Raw genomic sequence first — 22,748 nt, forward strand, 5'->3', positions numbered from 1 at the left:
TGGTGTACGGGCCGCATTTTGAAGTGGACCCAAAACCATGTGTTTTTTCCAAGCCCCACTCACAAAAAAGTCTTTTCGTGAAGGAAGAAAGGAAAAAAAAGAAAAAACACAGTGAAACAACATCTACTGCGGTTAAAGTCAGCAGAGGCCAAGCAGCATTGGAGCGGCCCCGGCCCGCCAGTGCGCACTCGCAGCTCCTGCCGCTACGCCCGTTAAACGGCCGCGCCGGCGCCAACGGCCGCCCGTGGCCCCGCCCTGTACCGCGCGGGCCGCCGCCGCGGCTGACGTGGCGCAGCCGCTGCGGGGGCGGGGCCTCGGCGCGCCCCGCCCCTTCCCGCCGCTGCGCGGTGTCGGGCGCTGCGTTTCCGGCGGCGCGGCGGGCCCGGCGCGATGGTGCTGCTGGAGAGCGAGCAGGTGGGGCCGGGCCGGGCTGGGTACCGCGGCGCTCGGTACCGCGGCGAGGGGCGCGGGGCGGCTCCGGTGCCTCGGGCGGGAGCGGAGCGCGGGGCTGCTCGGGGGCGGGAGGCCCTCAGCCCCGTTCCCATTCCCGCTCCGGGGGCCGGGCCGGCCTAGCTGGTGCCGGCCGCGTTCTGGGGTGCGAGGGCCGCGCTGCGCGGGGAGCGGAGGCGAGGCGAGGCCTGCGCGGCCTTAGCACGCGGCTCTGTGTCTTGCAGTTCCTGACGGAGCTCACGAGGCTCTTCCAGAAGTGCCGCACTTCGGGCAGCGTCTTCATCACCCTCAAGAAGTGTAAGGCTCCAGCGGCGCGCTGAGCGGTAGCCGTTTGAAGTGAATTTTGCGTGTTGCTAGTATGTTTTTAATACATAGGCATAAGTGAGGTGCCTGACAGTGCAAAAGTAGTATTGGCAAACCATTCGATTGAACTGAAGCATTAGTGATTGTAAAGTAAAGTTGTGTCTTCTAACTGCTAGGCAGTATAGGGCCTTCATTTAAAAGAGTTTTCACTTTCACTGGAAGTTTTCACTTTCATGCTTCAGAAGGAGAAGTACAGTGTTGCTTTAATTTACCTACGGAGTTTCCTAGAAAAGTTCTGGGTGGCACAAGCGGAGCATGGCCGGCTGCTGTTGGGGGTGCGTTTGTGACGCTGCAGCCGGCCGGGCACCGCCGCAACAAGGCAGGCGCCGCTGCAACAAGGCAGGCGCCGCCGCAACCGGCCGGTGCCGCAGGGCAGCGGAGCCGCTTGCGCATCCGGGTGCCCCTCGTGCACATCTCTGCATGCGGGTGCATGTGCAGCAGCAGGGCAACAGTGTCAGCGCAGGTGTCTGAAATTCTAGGTGTTGTGCAAATCTGCTCATGTAAGGAGATTTCCAGTGATTTTAGTAAAAATGGGAGTCTTTGTCTTTTAACGCAGATGATGGCCGAACAAAACCAGTCCCGCGCAAAGGCCACGTAGAAAGTTTTGAACCAGCAGACAATAAATGTCTTCTAAGAGCAACTGATGGAAAGAAGAAAATTAGCACAGTGGTAAGTGACAGTTTGGGGTCAGAATGATTAGCAGTCCTGCTTTACACTGAGGTAATGTCCCATATCGTAAATGAAATGTCTCCTGGCACACATTTTATGCAAGTTAATTTAGTACTATGAAAAAATTGTGTGGTAGCCAAGCCCAGCTGAAATTTGGATGCCAAAGTGTTAAGCTTGCTAAGTCTAATTCTTGTTCTTCACCCCAGTGTTATGGAGGGGATAACTGATGGGTTTAACTCTGTATGTGGGCTGGGTTTTGCCTCAAAGCGGTATTGCTGGGCAGCAGGGAGGGACTGTGCCTGCTTCCAGTAGTCCTGGCTGCAGTGTTCTTCTGGGTGAAATCCGTGGGAGGGACGGGGGAAAGCCCTTTGAGAAGGAAGGATAACGTCAGGAAAGGATGCAGGACAATGGTGTGGCTCCCAGCAGAAGAAAGGTACAGGGCAACTTCAGGTGACAAAAGGCAGCTCTTTGTAGGCCTTGGTGGTTGGCGGAAGGAAACAACTGTGTGTTCCTAGGCTGAAACAACATGTTGCAAATGGGTCCTTGTTTCCGGCCCAAAGCATGTGGGAATGGGCTAGGCTCAGAATTCTAAGTCTTAGTCTCACAAAGCATGCCTGAATTTCTTCTTTACAGACATACTTGTATTTCAGGAAATCTTAACTTTAGATGTTAAAAACAGATGTGTTCACTTTAAATGAGAGAAAGGGAAAGGTTGTAATTGATTTTGGATCCTCTCATGGCGGATATCAAAGGAAAATGTTATTTTCAGGAAGAGCTGAGAGGGTTATAAGGTATCTTTACCATGGCTTGCATCTCCACAAGAAAAATTGATTGATATGCTCCTATAGTGAAACCAAATCTTTCTTAGAATGTTTTGCTGCCTTCTCTCCATTTGAAATACATAATTTTGAGGGAAGAACTGTAGTTGATTTCCTTATTTAGAGAGGAGTGGTTTTGATTTTTCTAATTCAGTCAGTTTGGCTTGCTTAGCACGGAATGGGATGTTGATCCAGCTGCTGTTTATACTATATACCCTTTTTTAAAATTATTATTAACCTCTAGTATTACTTTTGTAGGTGAGCTCAAAGGAAGTGAATAAATTCCAGATGGTAAGTTTTGTGTGCCTTCTATCTTCCGTTTTTGTAGGTGCTGGGGAGTAGTAGGCAGTAGGAAGCACTGGACAGCTATGAACCAGCTTTCTCCCTAGCTGTGAATGGGTTGATTCAGTGCTAAGCTGGCACACAGATTCGTTGTAGACTGGCTGTCAGCAGTTGTTAAAAAGTCCATATGTGTTTGTTAACTTTCTGCTAACGCTGGTGAGCGCATGAATTCTGTGAGCGAGAACTGAGCGAAGGCAGCTGCTGGGTGTCCCTGAGCAATGGGTGGCACCTGCAGAAGGTCACCCAGCTGTTCGTTTTTTCAGGGCTTCTCACTGCTCTTGCAGGCATACTCCAATTTGCTGCGAGCCAACATGGATGGCTTGAAGAAGAAAGACAAGAAAAGCAAAAACAAGAAGAGTAAAGCAACCCAGTGACGGAACAGCGGCCTACCTTTCCCCCAACAGACCAGACCCTTGCTCCAAGCAAAGTCCCTTTCATTTTGAGTTACCACTTGTCTTTGGCTTTCCTTCCAGCAGGATACTGGGATGTGATCAGTGCTTGTGTTTAAACTGAAAGCCAGAAGCGCTTTCTTTGGATTGCTGTATGGCAGGAGTATTTACAGGGTTATACTGAAATAGCTTTACACTCAACTGCCAACTAGTTTTGTACTTACTGCTGTTTGTTTTGTATTATAGCAATGGGCAGCATAAAACCCATTTGGGGGGAAGGGAAACGTGGTCACATGAGCCAAGTGCTGCTACAACTGGAATCTCAGCGACAGACGTCCCATGTATAGATAAGCCTCAGCACTACTGCGGCAAGTGGGTGCCAATGTATTATTATCGGGAACAGCAGCTTTCCTGTTTGTATCTTGTTTTGAGGGAGATGTCTGCCTGATGCAGTGCAGATACCCCTAAGGCAGCACCATGCCTGAGCGCTCTGGTCAGCTGTGTCTCTGTTCTATGCTGGTAACAGCCTGGCTGCCTTGAGTGGGGCTTGGGAGAAGGTTGGGACTCTGCCTCATGGCCCATTCAAATGTGGCTTAAGAGCATTCACAACAACTTTTTTTTTTTTTTTTTACGTTTCATCCTTCAACATATTCGGGGATCTCTTTTCCCCATACTTCACATCTTAAAGTAGCGCCTTCCTAGAAGCAGCTGTAAACGTTGAATATTTAATTGTTCCTATTAAACACAATGAGAAATGGATGTGGTTGTAAGGAGTGACGTTACTTGCCTCAGGAAAGCGCTAGGAGTGATAAACTGCATGTGGGACTGACCTGTGCTTGATGCTGTTGCAACTTCTGTAGCTGTAAGAAGTTTGGGGGTTTATTTGGCTGTAAAGTTACTTCGTGTATTATAACTTTTGCCCTCCCCTTCAAGAAAAAGGCTGAAAACAGATATTTGATAATGCAACGAGTCTGAAGACAATAATTTAGGTAAGCTGGAGAATGAAGAAACAGGAGCAAACTATTTAGGGGGAAGGTAAAGGGAGGAGAGGAGGGAGGGTAGCGAGCAGGATCCTTCTGGAAATCCAGAGCTTGGCTCCATCTTCACTCCTACACTATACCCACTTTGGTGTGAAACACAGAGTTAACTAAAGCTGCTAGAGATCACCTTCATTTTTTTCTGATGTGGCTGTGCTAGGGTATAGTTTTAACTATGTACAGTCATTACAGACGACTTGAGCCTTAACAGAGGAGTTGTAATTTCCTCATCATTTCTGTGTCTTGAAATACAGACTTGCTCTGACACCGTCCATGACGAAAGCTGACTCAAAAGTTGTCATTGTGCCACCAGGCAGCAGGAGGCTGCAGTCGTCTTTAAATCCCTAGACTCTGCTCTGAAACAAGCATCAAGCATCTTGCAGAAGCAGCTGCTTCATTTAAATATAAAAGTAGGGGCTCAACAAGCCCAGGAAACTAGGCTTGCAACAACTCTCTCAACCTAGCAAACAGCTCTGCTTTTTATGAAGTCTTAAATTTAAAGTAGTAAAAAATTCCTATAATGTGTATTTCAAGACGTGTTCCCTAACTAAACCTTTTATTTTACATGAAGGCCTTAAAAACCTTTAAAGCAGTCTTCTGGAGCTGAAGCGTCTCTGCCAACCCTTGAACTGAGTTTCTCATTTCAGTACTACTGTTGCTTAGTGCTATGACAGATACTGTAAAACTTTTTTAATATTTCTGTATTTTCAGATTTGTACAGTTGGTAATTTGGATTTTGCATGGTAAAGGGAAAAGAATTACATGGTATCACACAGTGCTGGCTGTAGTCACTTTCCTCTGTAAGAGACTAGAAAACATTTATTTCCACTTTTAATACATTTACAGTTTTATATTACACATGAAATTCAAGCTGGACATGTAAAAAAAAAAAAAAAAAAGCATTAGTTGCCTATCCATTATAATGCCTATATACACTATAACAGCTTTCTGAAATCCTTTATGCAAAAATACTGCCGTCCTTTAGTTGAAGTACCCCGGAGAGGATGCTTGCAGCACTAAAACAAAACCTTGTATTCGTCTCGGTAACTGTACAGGATAAGCGCAGGAACCCTGCAGAGGGAAGGAAAAGAGGGTTTTTTTACTGTGCAAGTACAGGTCCAAAAGCTACCAGAATAAAATGTAGCAAATCTTGGCAATACGCATGACAAGACCAAAGATTCAGGAGAAAAGTGGTAACTTCAGTTTTTACTGTGCTTGCAGTTTTCCCCTGCATTTTCTTTCCATTTCTGTAGTTCATACAGCTCTTGCTCAGTGATGTGCAGACTCTGGCTAAGCAATGTTTTGTGTCACAGCATGAAACAGGAAAGGGAAACTTAGTAGGGTTGGCATGACATTCTCACCCAGCATATTAGTAGGTAGCAGTTGCAGCCTTGCTCAGCCCTGCAAGCTACCAAAAAAAAAGTATTTTGATATTTAGTTGCCTTAGTAAACACTAAACGATGTTGTTGCATCCTCATTGAAGAAGAGAGAATCAAAGTCAATTTTTAGTCATATTTAAAGGATATTAGGTAGTACTTTCAAAGTGAAGAGTTAAAAAAAAAATGAAAACCATGGGATATATATATAGCAAGTTTCTGCCCTAGTACATACGAGTTTAAAATCTGAGGCTTAAAAGTGGATGAGACTTGTTTCAGCCCAGACAGAATCTGACAAGAAGATTAAGAAATTCAATCCAAACGTTTTTATACTTAGAAAACAGAAACAGGCTCTAGTGTGTGTGCAGGGAACACCTGCCCCACATTCACTTTAAGGTGGGCAGGTTGGCAGCTGTGCCAGATTCCAGAGTCTCCCCTCAAGCAGGAAGGAACTAAAGCTCTTCAAGGTTTGAGAGGGAAGCTGAGTCTGTCGTCTGGGAACACAGGATGATCAGCTGCTAGCAGCATACACCAACCTGGAGTGCACATGAACTATACATCATAGCACTGTTTGCTCTTCAATTTTATGAAAAAAAAACAGCAAACAAGGTAGTAAAAATTCAAAAATTATTGAAAAGACTTCAAAAATAGCAAACTTTAATTAGTATATAACATAAATCACAAATGGGTGATCCAATAACTATGCGTTTTGTTTCATGTTAAGAGAAAACAGTACTTAGTGATATATTTTCTTACTGTTTTTCCTTGAAAGAAGACAATTTAAGAGCACTTCATATAGTAAAGCTCAAATGCAGAAATAATTGGCATGTTTTGCATATATTTATAATAGTGTAACAAATTTACCTCTTTTCCATTTTGATGCTGTAAATTTCATCACAAATTGCTTGCAGATAAGAGGATCGCTGCTTTGGCCACCGTGACATCAGCTGGCTCACAGTAGCGTCAAAGGTTTGTCTGTCTCTGTCAAACTAGGGAAAAGAATTTGACAAGGAATACTGATATAGCGTTATATTCTCTTCCTAAATAAACATTTGTTCTCATACGATTCACTCTTCTGACAACTGGTAATGTCAATGCCCCTGCTCAAACAGCTTATCAAAAAGACAGGTTATTTCCAACAAAATTTGTATAAACATCACTTGCAATTTGCGTAGTTCTTAAAAACTTATTAAGAAACTTAAAAATATATTAAGAATGAGACTTATTAATGAACTTAACACAGTTTAGGAAACAAACAAACATTGAAGTACTCTAGTATAATGACAGTCACAAGTGATTTATCCTGCAAGATGGCCATGCCGAGTGTGTGCTTGCTCCCTGTTTGGAAGTAAAATGTGATAAATTGTCTCCGCTATCTGGATAGATTGGTTCAGCTAAGTATTTGAATAATATTTTATAATATTACCAACCAAGCACTGCTTCAGAACAGGGGACACAAAACATGCTTGTGAGGAACAGATCCACTCCCAGGCCAGATGTAATTCTTTTGTCATTCTTTTGAGTTTTTTGGAGGAGTCCATCTCTAATGAGAACTTTTGACTTTAAAGCCACTGGTCTCACTGGCGGAAGGAAAATAACTTGTTTTTCCTAATCAAGAAGTTTTTGAGTTAAAGTGGCCAATAGAATACTCATAAACCCTTTATTTACCTTGATCTCACTAAGAGTTGGTGCAGCTACTGCTCTCAAAAGAATTGCCTCTGCATTTTGGGTCCTCCTTCATTAATAGCTCCAAAAGAGCCTTGGTTTAAACTGCATATTAAAGCTCATTGGTTCTGAAAAGGAGCAGTAAAGGAGCAGTAAGGCTTAATCTCATTTAACTATTCCTAGGAGAAAGCTGAAATTCTGGGTTAAGACTTCTAATAGTGTCTGTGCATTTAGCAAAATGATTTTTCTAGCCTCATTCGAGGCCTTTGGCTAAAAAAGTTCTTTGCAGTTTTAAAACCCAATTCAAACTTCTTGGGGAAAAAAAAAAAAAAAAAAAAAAAAGGAGTTACAGGTAAATTTTACATTCAGCTCCATTAGTGTCAAAACTTAAAATGTTCCGTTACGGTTTCAACTAGAGATTCAAAGACAATGCTGAACTGTTTACCTCTAATGACAAGAAGTGTATCACAGTTTCTTTTGGCAGATCTACCTGCAAACATAACATAAAGGAATCAGGTATTTAACGGTTCTTATTCCTGTTGTCAATCTTCCAACTTGAGATTTTCTGTATAAAAGGGAGTCTCTGCAGATAAAAGATTATCTGCATAAAAAAGTCAGAAATTAGGAAATTTTCACGGATGAACCCATGATGACAGAAGCAGGAATCTGTCCAAGTTTTTAAACAAGCTGCTCAAGACAGATTTTGCTAGGAAAAACTACAATGAGCCCAACACATTTGTTCTTTGAAAATTGTGTACCATTTTAACATCCTTTATGATACTCTCAGCAAAGCTTAAAAACTATACACAAAAGCCACGGAGGTTTAAATGATCAAATCCAGCAGGAACAAGTTATTCAATCTTCTGCCACCAGGGCTGGGATAGGTAGAGCTTAAGACTTTACAATTAAACACTTGTTTAACAAATATTTTGTTGTGTGCAACTATCCAGTACTCATAGTATGAAATACTTTTCAGACACCAAACAAATGGGTATTTGTGTGTCTCACTTAAGCCACAAGTTTATTCTGGTTCCATTTGCTATTTCTAAATTGAGACTAATGGAAATACATATATTTTTTCAAATAGCAACTCAACCTCCCAATTAAATTAAGGGGATGAAATTAATGTAAGCTTCTGCAAAATACTTACCGCTAAAATCTCAATCTCACTGGTTTTCTGTTGCAGGTTAGAAATGAATGTCTGAAGTCTTGTTTGTACCTGCCAACGAAAGACGGACAAAAGTTAAATACACACTGCCTCTGAGACACAGGGTGGGAACACTTGCTTTCTCTTTTAGAGATTACAAAAAAAAAAAAAAAAAAAAAAGAAGCTGTTGCTCCTAACAAAAGACATAGAACTTGATTGTATTTAAGCTCAAATTTACATTTAATGTAACTCAGCAACAAATCCATAATAATCCTTGATAAATTCACAGCAGAAAGAGTGCGGCTGAACCTCCCTTGCAGGAAGGGGGAAGATTTGAGAATACTGGCACTATACTAGAGCAGACGGTGAGAACTGAGTGTTACGCTGCGAATTCCTGTGCGGGTGGATCAAAACTGCATTGCTATTTGTGGGCCCTGGGTTACTTTCCAGAGAAATGGATACACTGGACACACTGATTTGTCTCTTGCTCTATAGAGGACAATGACTGAGATGAGGGCAATAGCAAAGCACATGTCTCATACCTTGCAATACTTTCTTGAATGTAAATTATAATCTTGCAAACACAGCATCCTATAGAAATGGTTGCAGCTCTGAACAAAAACGGACTTTAGTACCTTTTTTTGACAAAAATTGAAATAGGTCTGCTTAGCTCAAAGAATAACATCTGCTTTTATTTATGCCCCAAGAACTTCTTACAGAGGTAATGTTTGTGGGATACCTAAGTTTCAATTAAAGAAGGGATAAAATTACAGTTATGTTTACCATGTAATCTAAGTATCTGGAAGTCAATAATCCTAAATGAGCCACTTCTGACATGTTTCCAGCAATATCCTGCAATATTATTATGTTATTTTAGCCAGTTTTTCCTTTTTTATTTTTAAGGCCTTTGCTTTGAGGCAACCTACTAAAATGCACATGGAATATGTTTTACAAATACGTTGCACAAGAAAACTGACTTTGCAACCTTAACATGCTAGAGCATTTACAAGAAATAAGAACTTCCAGAATCACTGTTTCTTTATATATCTATATAGTCATAGCTGTGCCACAGCCATATTACACATAATCCCCATAGTCCTAATATATATAAAAAAAATTCCTCACCTTCAAAACTCTGTGTTGTTCCCAGTCTCTTTTATGAATTAAGAATAAACAGAATGTAAAAAAATAACTTAGGTGCTATGGAAAATGTGAATTCCCACATCACTTAACTCCTTAGGAATAATCCTTGATACTTATTTGATTCGTGTGCACATGTACCTGAATTTCTTGACGACGTCTGGCACTGGCAGATAATTTTTCCGGGGCTATAACACTGACATTAGGCACTATAAGAGTTCCATGGGAGTCAAACACACCTAGGATAAAAACAGGCAGTTTTAGCAGACATCCAGTGTTTATACAAAAAGTAGCAAGAAACAGAAAACTGACAAGTACTAATCAGCTAAGAACTATATGGCATAGGTCCAGAGGTCACTAAGGAAACAAATTAAGTCAAGACCGCACAGTGGAACACGTGCACGTAGATTCCCAAATCCTAATTTATGACTTTAAAAAGACTGGTAGAAATAAATAAATAAATAAATAAGGTATTTTACATCAGTGTTCCCTGAAATTAACCCAAATTCCAAATGGATCAGTTCTACAGATGAATATAGTAATACCTAAAACCAAAAAGAAAAGCTACTGAAAGAATGAGGCAATGATTAACACTCACTCCAAAAAAAATCAGTATTAAACCAATTAAAATAAGCAGAGTTGCTTATTTTGAAAAATCAAATAGTTACTTCTGTTAATCACAGAAAAACTGAGTTAAGTGTGGCAACCTCTGCCCCATTGTTATGGGAGAGAAAGATTAGTTTTCTTAAGCCAAAAACAAGAAAACACCAGTTTTATAACATTTATAAGACAATAAGGTAATTATCAAGAATATCAAACCTTATGTACATACTAGTACTTCAGATTTTTTTATCTGCAAAACTTAGTTATCAGACTGAAGAGTGCAAAGCTGTAGCTATATATGCAAAGATATTCTTACTTCAAAAAAAATATCTTTGCATAGTTGAAAATGCGTGAGTTCCCAGATTCATGATCACAAATCACATTTTATCGTTTTTCATCAAGATGACATTTAATTTGCCACTAAATATGCTCACGCTCTGGTTTTCATTCGCCTCCCTCCAAAATCACTGCAGCAATCAATGCTTGTATGCAGAATGTTCTATATGTTGGTCTGAGCAATTATAATTTGTTAATTTGGAGAAAAAAAATCAGCTTTTGATTGCTCAGGACAACATTTGACATCAGGAGGAATTGTGTCTAACCAGATACATTGCTGGAAGATATTTTATTCCTCTGAATTTGGCAAGACATCTAAAATCATAATCCAACAAATATTTCTTAAAAAGAGTATTTCAACAGAGACAGAAATCAACGTGCATTTTCTATAACTAGAGATCAAATACCTGAAATATTAGCAAATGATCCCTTTTGATTTTGTACTGAGAGATTATCTGAGGTTTCTCTAAAAATAAACAAGAAAAACAGGGAAACAAATTTATATAATGAAAGAATATTGCAGTAACTCTGTATTCCAGATTATCATACAACTATGCTATTTTATTTTAACAGTTTAAGAAACCTAGAAGATTCTCAGCACTCATCTGCAGATTAGATTTTCTATTCTGGAGCAAGTAAGAAAGGGTACAGAAGAACTGAGTCATAAAATCTCTAGCATCCCCAGGAGGCTATATATTACAGTTTGTGAATTTAATCTGTAACTTTTTGATGTTTTTTTGTGAGGTAATACTCGCAATATATCAAAGTAATAGCGAAGTAAAACATAATTAAAGAAGCTGTTCATTATTAGTTTGCATCATTTTACATGTTTTCTGTACTAATTTGGTCACCTTACCTAGTAATTTTAACAAAACTAAGCTGATGTGGTGTTGCATGCCAAGTCTTTGCCAGATGTTGCTTTCCCTCGTGCCAGCCAGGCCATCCAGCTGTGCTACAATCTCACCTTGCTTGTTTACCGCCCCCCCAGCTCTGCCTCACGATGAAGGGGAATTGCTGCTGGGATTCTTTGGTTACTACAGGAAGGCAACAGGCATTTCCAGGCAGCCCTGCAGGACAAACAGTACTAGGGGTGCAGGTAGTGTTGAACTGGCAGCTTGAGCACAACTCTAGCTGAACGTGTGGCTGTTAAGTTCTGAAATCCTAGGGTTATTTGAGGTTAACTTGATTACTAGGGAAATCAATTGTTTAATCCCAGTGAAAACAGCAATTATCAGTGAAAATCCCAAGCCCTTTGCTTGCTTTTCTCCACAAAAGCAATTTGGCAAAGATCTTATCCCTTAAAGAATAAAATCAAAGTTTAAGTAAGCATTTCTTAAAGATTATTTAAGTAGAAAAGCATGCAATCATTTGTAATTTTGACCATTCGTGGTCACTTGTTATGCTACTTACCTACTACATCTTTCATCACAGATTTTGGTTTTCAGCTTCTGGACCAGGTGCTCTACTAAGTCAGATTCTAAAATCCTTTTCTCCGTCTGTCTTTCCTTCTCAAAGGATTTCACCTATGATGTATTTTAGTGATTCTTAGATTGATAATTCTTAGAGCTGCATGTGAATAAATGGCTCAAATATAAACAAAAACAAACTGGATTAAACATCCCTTAAAGGTAAAGCAGTCAAAGGGAAGAAAGTATCATCACCACTACCATCATGACCAACCAATCACTGCCAATTAAATCTTTGATTTAATTAGATTTTTTTTTTTTTTGGCAACCAATTTCCTCTAAATTCCTAAAACTTGAACCACCTTGGCTATGTGTGTTTGATATATGATAATTAGTTTTGAATGGTTAATAGGTGCAAACATCACATTAATAAAAGCATAAATGGATTTTAACTTTTTTTTTTCTGTATGGATTAATTCTGGAATGGTGCTTGGCTTTCAGTTTGCCATAGTTGCATGCAAATATTCCAACAATTTATCTGCTCAATATTTGCCAGAAAATGATTAACCAGCCACAAAGCCATTCAGCTTGTTATCATGCTCTTGGTTTTACTATGATAAAGTCAGAAAAAAAAAGAGCACTCTATAAGAGTCTTGTGGAAGGCAGAGATACATCTCATTCTCTTCATCATAATCTACTTGTTAATACAGTTAATACCTCTGTTAAAATGAGAAAGAGAATGGATGAGAAAGAACATGAAGTGAAAAATATGTTAGTAACACAAACGGGCTAGATGACATAACTGTGCCAGATCGTATCGAATGCTTACTTTATTCATTTAATGAATAAAGATCTCATTCATAATGTTACAGAATCAAGGGTACTTTAGAACCATTGACTTTTTTTTTTTTTTTAGATTTGCAATTCAGTTATATTTGTTTTATAACTGTAGAAAGCCGTCCACTGCAAAGCAGGCCGAGTCAATTGATTCACTTCATAATTTCAAGGAAATCTGCGACAATGGAAAAATACTTCCACAAAAGACATACTGATAACTCAAACTGAAGCAATGTTTGCACTAATTTTAATACCTTTTCTCCGAGTTAAGGAGGTTGGTGAGTAACAGTGTAATGGAGAGATAAGAATGGAGAGATACTTTTTCAGGATAATTTTCCGCTACTTAGGAACTGAAACTGAATTCACCTAAATTCAACCTACTTGATTTTTTTATACAAAATGTTTATAATCTTAAAAAGTGCAGAACAATTTACTATACATCTGAAATACCAACAGAACATCTTCTTGGCCCATGCTTACCTTTACGTGACTTCCTTCTTTATCAGACACAAGAGCCACATATGTAATCCCAGAGCATCTGCAATATTCCTGTAGCTCTTCCTGGGACTAAGACAAAATGGGACAAGCAGAATGGAACAGAAATTAGGCAGATTATAAAATGATCACTTACATAAGCAGGTCTCCTATTCTCAGTTAAGATAACTTCATATGCAATAGTGGTACTCCGCATATAATCTTTTGAGTGAGGAATGCTTTATTAACAAGTCCCGGAAGTGGAGCTTTATTATGGATATATTTATCTTCCCAGTGCTCCTTCAAAACTGAAGCCTGGCTCAGCCTGCACTGGACAGCCAGGACACACTGAGGTTAACCCTGCAGCCGTAGCTCTCACCCCTGCCAGCTGAACTCACTCCATGCCCAAGGCTGGCGCTGCAGGTCGCCCTCTCCCTGGCCCCACAGCCCTCCTATGGCTCGGGAGGGTGTTTTGGGGGGCACTGCTGCTTCCTCCCTGCCTGCCTTGTAAGTGTCCTCCCAAAGGAAACCCAAAAGGCACTGGAAAAGTGCAATGCAGTCCAGGCTCCTTTCTGCACAGATGTCAATGTAACTGGAGACCAGAATGAGTATCTGTGTGTGGAGCCCCCACGGCGCAGACAGAGCCTGTCTGCATTTCAGGAGATTCAGAGGACACCAACTGCAAACATTCTCTGCATCAAATAAGATCTACAGAGACCCATTCTTAGGGTAACATTTTTATTTCACCTCCTTTCTACACTGTAGAAGTTTACATTTGAGCTAGACACTGTAAATTCCTTCTAGAATAAAGAGGTCAAAGGCCACTTTTAAGACAGAACTTTAACTAACTTTGCGCATTATCTTCAGGGTGACATGAGGTTCCAGAAGTGCTAGTTTCTCTCTACCAAGTGCTGAGTCCAAGCAGCTGTAAATATTTACAATATTACATCAATCAAACAATTGCTACGCCACTGCCCACAACTCCCAGGAACAGCTCAATCCTGCACGACTGACACCTTGTCATGAAAACTGACTCCAGTTGGGTTTCATGTAAGCCTCAGCCTGACTTAGGCCACTCTCAGTGCAGAACTTAAAGCGCTGCTTGCTGTATTGACTTGGCAGCAGGTTTCAGGGCAGCACTGGACAAAAGCAAAAACTGCCCAGATCTTCACCCCTCAAAAACTGCAGAAGGAGGAGAACCCAGGACAGCTGTAGGTAAAGCAGAATGATTCGGAACAGAGGAACTAAAAGTGTGCAAAAGAGTACTGAAAAGTCAGCAAGCAACTGAGTGTCTCCAAACTGTCTCTTCTGCAGAACCTGACTCAGAATGGGTGATTCAGTGGTTAGGATTGGCTAGTCATCAGCTGACATACTTTAAGCTGAACCAGAATAATAATGGGAACCGTTATTAAAAGATACTTCAGTTAACACATGTAGGCCAAGGCCATACCTGGGACCAGTCGTACATTATTTCAGCTGGAATTCCCACAGTCCAGAGCTTCTGAACGATATTGATAGCTCTACCCATGGACATCTGACCAGCACTCACAACCAGGAGGTCACAGGAGCTGGCAGACACCTTAAGTAAAAACAAGGGAAACAATATTAGCAACCAAACCTCTTTTTTTCCCTCAATATAAAGCAGTCCATATAACAAAGGAGGATAAATGTATTATTGTATTTCAAAGCACATCAATATGAAATAAAGGGTTAGATCCACTTCTTTTTAAAGCCATCATATTCCTAAGCATGTTTGAAAGTAATCACTTTGCTGAACCTTGCCCACTGACAAAGGACATCTATGCAGCGTCAGCTGCAAAGTTTCCTAGCTTTTCCTTTCTTTTCTTCCTGCTCTGCTTAGCAAGGTTAGTTTATTCTTATAAAGGAAAGTTTAAATACAATATGCATTCCACAGCAAAGTGAAATTGTGTGACATGTAGAGCAGTCTATTCCCTCAAGGTCCCTTCCACCTTCAATCATTGTATAAAGCAGGGAGAAGTGGTAGGGGCAAAGTAACACTTACTAACTAGACACCTAGCATGGCATCCCCCCGTCTGAAGCAGGACACTTTTCTCCTAGCCTACGCATTGGTTTTTTCCCCTTTCTGTGGCTACAAGTAGGTTACTGAAATGTAGGTAGGAAACGTAGGAAACAAACGAGCAAATGCTGAAAACATACAGAATCCTCCATGCTGGAAACAGCCGCGGTTATTTTATCTATAGCTATGCTGACTCCAACAGCTGAAGGAACTGGTCCTACTGTCTGCGGTCCTCTAAATTGTGGTATCTGAAAGCAAGACAAAACAAAACAAAATCCCCAAATATAGTTATCTTTGCAACATATCTTTTTTTTTTTATCCTGTGTATTCTTTTTTAGTTCATTAAAAGAGACAAGCACACACCAGATGATCGTATCTCCCTCCGGCAGCAAGGATTTCAGGCACAGTTCTTTGTCTTCTTTTGATGTATGCTATGAACTGAAAGATAATACCATTGTGCTGCTGTATTTTGTAAACTAGTCCCAGATTTATCGAAACCTGTAAGACATAAATAAATATGTATCTTGTACCATTCATTTCCCATTAGCACTATGCATTAAAAACACTATTTTCACATAAAGACATATAAAAACAGTGACAACACCAAAAACTTAAAATACGATTAAAAATCGGGAAAGAATGCTTTACACTTAAAGCATCACAAGAGAGCTACAGCATACAACCCAATTAGCAAGTCCCAGCGAAGGGCTCCAACTATGTAAAACTCTCAGTAATCAGAATTTTTTTTTCCCCACTGTTGAAAATATTTATAGGTTATTTCAAACTTTTAAAATCCTTTATGTTCTGGGTAACACATTTCATCTTGACCAAAAACATTCTATGTGTAACAATTAAATGAAAATTAAGCTGGAGACTTCTGACATGGAGAGCTCTTATTCTGAAAATGTGTTTCTAAAAATCAATACTATTATTATTACTTGTCGTCAAAACACATTTTCATTTTTTTTAATTTAAAAAAAATCAGTAATTTGTTTCCTGACAAATGACAAGATCCAGTCATCTATAAATGAAGCAATTATTAGCAGAATATCTTACAAACCTGAAGTTTTATTCCAAGCTGCTTTAACAGACCAATGATTTCCTCTAGATCCTTCATGCCATGCTTCAAGAGCTGAGTGACACCCGTTTTTTGTTTAATCATTGTGTTTAAAAATGGAAATACGTTACTTGGCTCTCCCTTTTGCTCAATAAATTTGTAGAGTCGAGAAAGCTGAAAAAAAGTTTTACTAAATATCACTGCACAATATTTCATTTAGTCTTTAATTACTTGCAAGGTATGAAAAACACATTTAAGACGAGAAAAATTTGGAATGCATCAATATGAGTGTACAGAGAGAACAAAGTCATGCCACTTCCGAAGAGAAAAGATCTATTTTGGGACAGCAGTTAGAACAGTTCATATTTCTTAATGTGGTTAAGTAAACTTCAAAGCAAATAAAATACTACTGCTTTTTGCCAAGCTACAGGGAAATTGATATTGAAATAAAATTACTTACACTACTTGATGAGAGAGAGAGATTACAGAATTTGGCTTCCACTTCTCTCTTAGTTAGCTTTTCAGTCTACACAAGAAACAGATGCAAACATATTTAGAACAACTGACTTAGAAATAAGACAAAAAATAGTACTGCTAAGAAGAATTAAAACACAGCAATGGTTGTATTTATGAACTGAAATAATACCATGAAAGGACAAAACTTCTCTCTTCTAGTTATCTCTTACAGAGGTCATATTTGGCTTGGTTACTTCAGTAACAACAACAACAAAATCCCACAACTTTTCCTGAACAGCACTTCTGAATAAATGAATAAAAAAAATGAAATGATTTTGTAAATTTATTTTAAAAAAATAGAGCAATGGAAGACAATTAATAAGAATAATTTTGTTGAGATTTACGCATTCCCCTATTATTCTAAGAAAATCTATTTTCTAGGTTTTTGACCCAGAGATTTCTCTGTTTATGACCCACACACTAAGAAACTGTTACATTAAATTTTATATTTAAATAAAAGCACTCAAATTTTTGGTTTAATATCCTACTAGTTTTTAATTATTGAGATGAATAACTCTATCATAAACACATATTTTAAAGTTTTCTTAAAACATCTCAATCCAGAAGACAAGTTGTTCACATAAATTTGCAGCTTGAATATACTCAGCTTTTATGTCTATCAATATGTGTTCCTTGATAGGCTGGCAATAGCCTATTACTCATTTTAAAACGAATAATAAGATACTTTACAGTGATGAATACAAAGATTAGTGGAATAGCTGATTTCTTACCACAGCATCATACAGAATGATGTAGACTTGATTGAGTTTATCCTCTGGTATCCCACAGTGTAAAAGTATAGCTTTCAGCAGGGCAGTGTGATTCAAGTAAATACTGTAATTTCTTTCCTAGCAAAATATAAGAAAAAAAAATATTCTTAAAGTATTCTAATTTCTTAAAAAAAAAAAAAAACCTAAGCTTTTAATAACTTCTCCATTGTTGATAACCAACTTCAGACCTCTGCCTCCATCACCTTATCTCCCATCCATAATCAAAGAATAACAAGGTTTGCACCATCCCACAGAATTCTCGTGTCACTTGCCTAACAGAAGACAGACATTTCAACAACAGTGTTCAAACAGGAAATTCAAAAAGGAAATAGAAAAATTCTGTGGGTTTTTTTTTGAGGTTAAAGGAACTATTCCTATTAAACACATTTAAATATATATACACTTGGACTAAAATCTTAGGATGGAGGAAGAGTAAAAAGTAGTAAGAATTTTATTAACCAAAGAGTATGATTAGAGGATCTACCTGCAGCACTGGAAACTCTTGAATGATTTCCGAAATGGCATAAATTGTTTCTGCTACAGGCAGAAAGCTATTTCCAGAGGACGTAACAATGTCAAACGCACACTCTAGGAGCTCTTTGGGATGACAGCGGTCCAGCTTCCGAGGCCTGAAAACTCGCTCGATGCAGTACCTAGGGAAAACATGGAAGAATGGACCAGCCTCCTCAGTGTTCACTGTCATAAAGTGTGGCACCTGCTCAAAGTGTCATCGATTTATGTCCCTTACCTTTTCAAGTTTGTTATGTTATTTCTAGCTACATATCTTGCAAAAGGAATCTAAAAACAAACAAACAAAAATAAAACAATAAATGGTTTGAACAAAACTTTCTGGCTATGCTCTGAAACCAGACATGCATTACTACTAACAGGTTAACAACTCCACTGTCACAGTGTACTAATGTCTTAAATTGTTTGTCACAAGATTAACTCTTTTTGGTCCCTGCCTTTTAATAATAGTAAAAACATATTCCTATGCAAAGAAGTTGCAGAGGGACACAAACAATTGTCTGAATTATCCCAATGCATGGAAGATGCCTCACAATCTAAGGCTATTAAATTATATCAGGAGGTGTATATAAAGATATACAGAAATATTTGCTAAAGACCTTAACAACACAACTTCCAAAACTAGTAATTCCAACAAAGCTAAGTATCATATACTCTGCACAAATCCATAACTGTGGATCATACTATAAAGCTTGATGCTATGAGCAAAAGGAAAGACAAGTCATGGTGACTTTATGTTAGTTCAATGGAATATTAAAGTTAGGTTCTTTAATTGTCGGTAACAACAACAATTTTAAGCACTTGGCTGTTAAATTAAGTATAAGTTAATTAACTACACTAGCATTGCATGTGAGTGAGTAGTAACTACAGAGGAATCAAAGTAGAGATTCAACTGGACATACAGCAACCCCTCTCCAGAGTAGCTCTACAGCATGACTCCTAACAGCATCTGTTAGCAGAGGAGGGCACAAAACCAGAGAGTCTGTTACACACATTGTCTACAAAGGCATATAAAGAAGAAAGGAATACTGCACTTTCCATTGGTCCTGGAAAAAGTCCTTTTCCTCATACATGTCCAAGAATAAAAACAGCAGCAGTGACACCTACCACATTTATAACAGGACACTTATTTATTCCTTAGGAGATGACAAGTACCAACAATAGTACTAAGAAACACAGGAAGAGGCACTGACAGAGCCACGGCTTCAGCCAGTAAGTAGAAGCCTAAACCATGTTTTTGACTGGTGAATCAAAAGCATCAACAAACACCACAGTTCTCCACATCCAGCTTTGCCTGCAGAGAAGATACTACTTACTCTGAGGTCATATGGAAGCATAACCAGCATCCCACTGTGATCCATGAAATATGAAGCTTCATTATGTTCATACAGTTTTTTATTTCTAGGCATTAGCAGCGGAGTATGCAGCTTGATGGCTCCTACACAAAGACGATAAAATGCTATTACCTCAGAATTTCAAAATAGCATCTGCTTTTTATAAGCTCATAAACAACCAGAGAGAACAATCTCAAACAATACACATTATTTTGAATGTCTTTAAATGGCGGAAGAAAGACTACTGAAGAAAGCCATCACTCATTGGTGTTTGATATCGCACACTTCTTGGAAGTCGCAGAAGCCCTCACAGAAACTGAGGAAAACTTGCAAATTCCAAAGCATGGCAGAACCTTGACCCTGCCCTGCCTATTTAAACACCATCTTTTACAAAGGCACACCTAAGGAAGAAATAAGAAACTATGTGGATGCCTGAGGTACTATTTCAGTCCAAAGACACTGCTCTGGAGAACTTGTGTCATCCCAGCACCACAAAATACCAAGTGCCCTGGCTCTCGCATCTCAAAAGGTAACGTAAGTGTTTATGCTTCACTGTAAAACTTCACAATTTTACCATTTGTTTTCTGATAAAACTAGTGTTTGCTGTACTTGTATTCATAAAGACAGATGGCAATAAATCTTCATCACAGCCTTATTATAAACAATAATATAACTAATTAATGAAAATATATTTTCCTGTTTTAAATTCTCTTCTGATCCCCAAAAGGCTACTTTATTGTAAAATGTCTTCAACTGTGTTTCAACACTTTTTCAGCTTTTAAAAGAGAAGGAAAAACCCTTAAATACAGAAATGGTAATCTCAAATCAGATTGTTTATTGGAAAGAAGATATTCCACAATCTCCCCACTTTCTTTCCAAGCTTTCCAAGAAGCTGAGTAAAAATATTTCAATCTCTTCTAAACTGCAGACAAATGATTTCCAAAGTTTGACAAACTTTAGAGAGAGAGATAGAAAAAAACAGCTTCTTCTTTGTTTTTGTATTTCCTATTTTCTCATTCTTTTGTAGTGCCAAATCCTGTCATTTTTAACCAGATTATGACATATTAGGAAAACCTCCCATTTCTATTTTGAGTATTTTTTTCAGAAAATAATTTAATAAACTACTGTGATTGAAACACTTTGAGTGGGTCAACATGCGAATAAATTTTCTTCTGTTCTTAAAAACGAATTTTCAGCAAATACTATTACTAATGATCAGGTAATGTAATGGAGAGTATTAACTATCGCACACTATTAAACATCCTGACACCAGCTACAGTGAGGAAATTCCTGAACAGCAAATCATGGTTCACAGCAGAATCAACGAAACCAGCACTACACAGCTCCTGTCCTTTTCCACACTCTTTCTTAGGCCACTACATTCTGGCTGCAGTCAGAGGGAAGTTACTGCCCTGGATGGGCACCTGCTCTCTCCCTGGAGAGCTGTTCTTACATTCCTATCTGGATTTGATGCGGCATTTCCTGCAAGCTAATCAGTACAACTGAAAACAACCACAGGGCATCATCACATTAAGATTTTCACTGTTCTTTCTATGGAGAATTTAAATGGTTCAGATTTGAAGCCAACAGCTATTACTAAGAAGCGAAAATAACAGCAACACACAGTTTTAAGCCTCAAATTAGACGCAACTACTGTTCAACGTACTTTGCAACTCACACGACAGCAGCAAAGCCATGCCATTCTCCAAAATACATTCAACCACGAAGAAAGAAATGAGCAACTTCGGTAAATAAACCCACCGTGTCTTTTAAAAATCCGGCTGACACTCTCACATACATGCTGCTGTATCTTGGCTGCCCAAATAGAAAAACTACCCTGAAACCATCACAAATAAAAAGTACATATGTAATTCATATGCCATGAACATTGTATGTCATGTAGGTAATAAGCATTCTGCTAGCTTCTCCCACTACAGTGGGTAAGCTGTAATACTCTCAAATAATAATTACAGTCATACAAAACATTATCGTACTATGTTACCTTGTATTTTTTAGATTGAGAAAGTTTTAACATTTTAGAAACAGAAAAGGAATATTTTAATTGCCAACATTAAAAGGTCAGAAACTAGTCAAGCCAAAGCACTAAGATGGCAGTCAAGAGCAAGTACCATTAATTTGATAGAAACTAAGAGTAGAAAAGTAATTGTGTGCATGTAAGTTTGGAGCTTTTGCTGCTACAATTGCTTATTTCTTTGCTGACGAATGAAAGTAGAGTTCAAATGGAAAAAGCGTATTCAAGAACACTTAGTCTGCATTTGCAGCTTTGAATGGTAACTGTTTTGTAAAACGAATCTTAGAGGTAAGGCAACGGTAAGAGGTAAGGCGACTGGAGCTCGCTCACAAACGTTTTTCAAAAGGCGGAGCAGGGCAAAGCACCCACAAACCTTCAGCATGTCGCTGTCGTAGGTGTAGTCTATGGCGGGGGAGAGGCGCTGGGAGAAGATGAGGCCCATCATGGTGCGGTAGGCCTTGCCGCCCACGTTGGCCAGCGTGTGGTGCAGCACCTCGTGCAGCTCCGACTCCTCCATCTGCGGCGGCGGGAGGTGCTCGCTCCGCAGCAGCTCCACGGCCGTCGGCCGCGCCGCAGGGTCGTGGTTCAGGAGCCACGCGATGACCAACCTCTGCGGGGTACAGCAAAACGTTACACACCTTTCTTAATGCCAGCAGGATTGGCAGCAACATCCTTAGGCACATTACGTTAATAACGTTATAAGCCTACAGTCAAAAAACAAAAAACGAAACTCAGATTTGTATCTCTAGAGTATTTTTTAAAATTAAATTCCAAATATCATTTATTCTAATATGATCTGCATAAAAATTACCAGAACACAGATATTACCAGAAATTCATTTATCTAGGTGAGCCTCTTGAAGCGACACAGAACATGCAGTGTCTGTCTGTTGTTCTATTATGCTAGTTGTGCCATCTCTTTAATAACAAAGACAATCTTATATGTAACAACAAAGATTTATGAGTTATATGTATTAAAAAAGTGGGAATTCTCCTGGCTGATGAAAGTTCCATTTGACAAGCATTCAAAAATACATTATACATACTCTGGTAAACTGTACAAGATGGAAACATGTTATACTACTAACAAGAACCAGATTGCTGTTCCTCAGGCAAAACAGACAAAAAGCTGATGTTAACGGTAAACAAGTGGACTCTCTTGTCTGTTCACTTGTTTAAGAAAAACATTTCTCTCAATGATACAGAACAGTATAATCTCTTCTGGGCCACTTCATTCCCGAGTCATGGAGGCCTCACTGAATAAAATGAGATTAAAAAAGGGAAAATACATTAAAATCCACTGTGTTCTGGCTGTCCCAATTGCCAGAATACCTTTTGACAGTTGTTTCCAAACTCAGAGTATCATTTTAACTTGCATACTTTCTTTCTGTTCTGTGACAGAAAGACCCTTTCGAAAGATTA

The 22,748-nt window shown here is 39.1% G+C and overlaps 2 protein-coding genes across 4 annotated transcripts in view; one reads left to right on the top strand and one right to left on the bottom strand.

Annotated features, from left to right (window-relative positions):
• Positions 1 to 360: 360 nt before the first annotated feature.
• SRP14 (signal recognition particle 14) lies at positions 361 to 3,250 on the top strand. Its single transcript, XM_088536567.1, has 5 exons — positions 361 to 414; positions 675 to 747; positions 1,370 to 1,482; positions 2,559 to 2,591; positions 2,927 to 3,250. The coding sequence occupies exons 1-5, from the start codon at positions 391 to 393 to the stop codon at positions 3,014 to 3,016; spliced, it is 333 nt and encodes a 110-aa protein (XP_088392693.1). The 5' UTR covers positions 361 to 390; the 3' UTR covers positions 3,017 to 3,250.
• A 1,624-nt stretch (positions 3,251 to 4,874) lies between these two features.
• Positions 4,875 to 22,748, bottom strand: part of EIF2AK4 (eukaryotic translation initiation factor 2 alpha kinase 4) — a 36,699-nt gene continuing 18,825 nt past the window's right edge. The window contains exons 21-39 of one of the 3 annotated variants that reach the window (XM_088536539.1): positions 21,701 to 21,937; positions 21,057 to 21,132; positions 19,278 to 19,399; positions 18,182 to 18,231; positions 17,918 to 18,086; positions 17,395 to 17,511; positions 16,608 to 16,673; positions 16,151 to 16,321; positions 15,454 to 15,588; positions 15,231 to 15,338; positions 14,503 to 14,631; positions 13,059 to 13,145; positions 11,746 to 11,858; positions 10,743 to 10,801; positions 9,538 to 9,635; positions 8,260 to 8,328; positions 7,555 to 7,599; positions 6,309 to 6,433; positions 4,875 to 5,139 (exon numbers count right to left, since the gene is read on the bottom strand). In XM_088536539.1, coding sequence (XP_088392665.1) covers positions 5,085 to 5,139; positions 6,309 to 6,433; positions 7,555 to 7,599; positions 8,260 to 8,328; positions 9,538 to 9,635; positions 10,743 to 10,801; positions 11,746 to 11,858; positions 13,059 to 13,145; positions 14,503 to 14,631; positions 15,231 to 15,338; positions 15,454 to 15,588; positions 16,151 to 16,321; positions 16,608 to 16,673; positions 17,395 to 17,511; positions 17,918 to 18,086; positions 18,182 to 18,231; positions 19,278 to 19,399; positions 21,057 to 21,132; positions 21,701 to 21,937 — 2,031 coding nt within the window. In that variant the 3' untranslated portion in view covers positions 4,875 to 5,084. Of the gene's footprint in view, positions 5,140 to 6,308; positions 6,434 to 7,554; positions 7,600 to 8,259; positions 8,329 to 9,537; positions 9,636 to 10,742; positions 10,802 to 11,745; positions 11,902 to 13,058; positions 13,146 to 14,502; positions 14,632 to 15,230; positions 15,339 to 15,453; positions 15,589 to 16,150; positions 16,322 to 16,607; positions 16,674 to 17,394; positions 17,512 to 17,917; positions 18,087 to 18,181; positions 18,232 to 19,277; positions 19,400 to 21,056; positions 21,133 to 21,700; positions 21,938 to 22,748 lie in introns of those variants that run through there. The other 2 variants (XR_015913997.1, XR_015913998.1) reach the window with 2 other exon arrangements.

The sequence above is a fragment of the Tinamus guttatus genome, unplaced genomic scaffold (assembly GCF_059628265.1).
Source record: "Tinamus guttatus ecotype Peru unplaced genomic scaffold, ASM5962826v1 Tinamus_guttatus_pri_ptg000676l, whole genome shotgun sequence".
NCBI lineage: Eukaryota > Metazoa > Chordata > Aves > Tinamiformes > Tinamidae > Tinamus > Tinamus guttatus.

Excerpts from the sequence above, each read along its gene's own strand:
- SRP14 (XM_088536567.1), top strand. The coding sequence starts at position 391 with ATGGTGCTGCTGGAGAGCGAGCAG. Across the intron at positions 748-1,369 it reads CTTCATCACCCTCAAGAAGT|ATGATGGCCGAACAAAACCA; the intron begins GTAAGGCTCCAG and ends CTTTTAACGCAG. Across the intron at positions 1,483-2,558 it reads AGAAGAAAATTAGCACAGTG|GTGAGCTCAAAGGAAGTGAA; the intron begins GTAAGTGACAGT and ends TTACTTTTGTAG.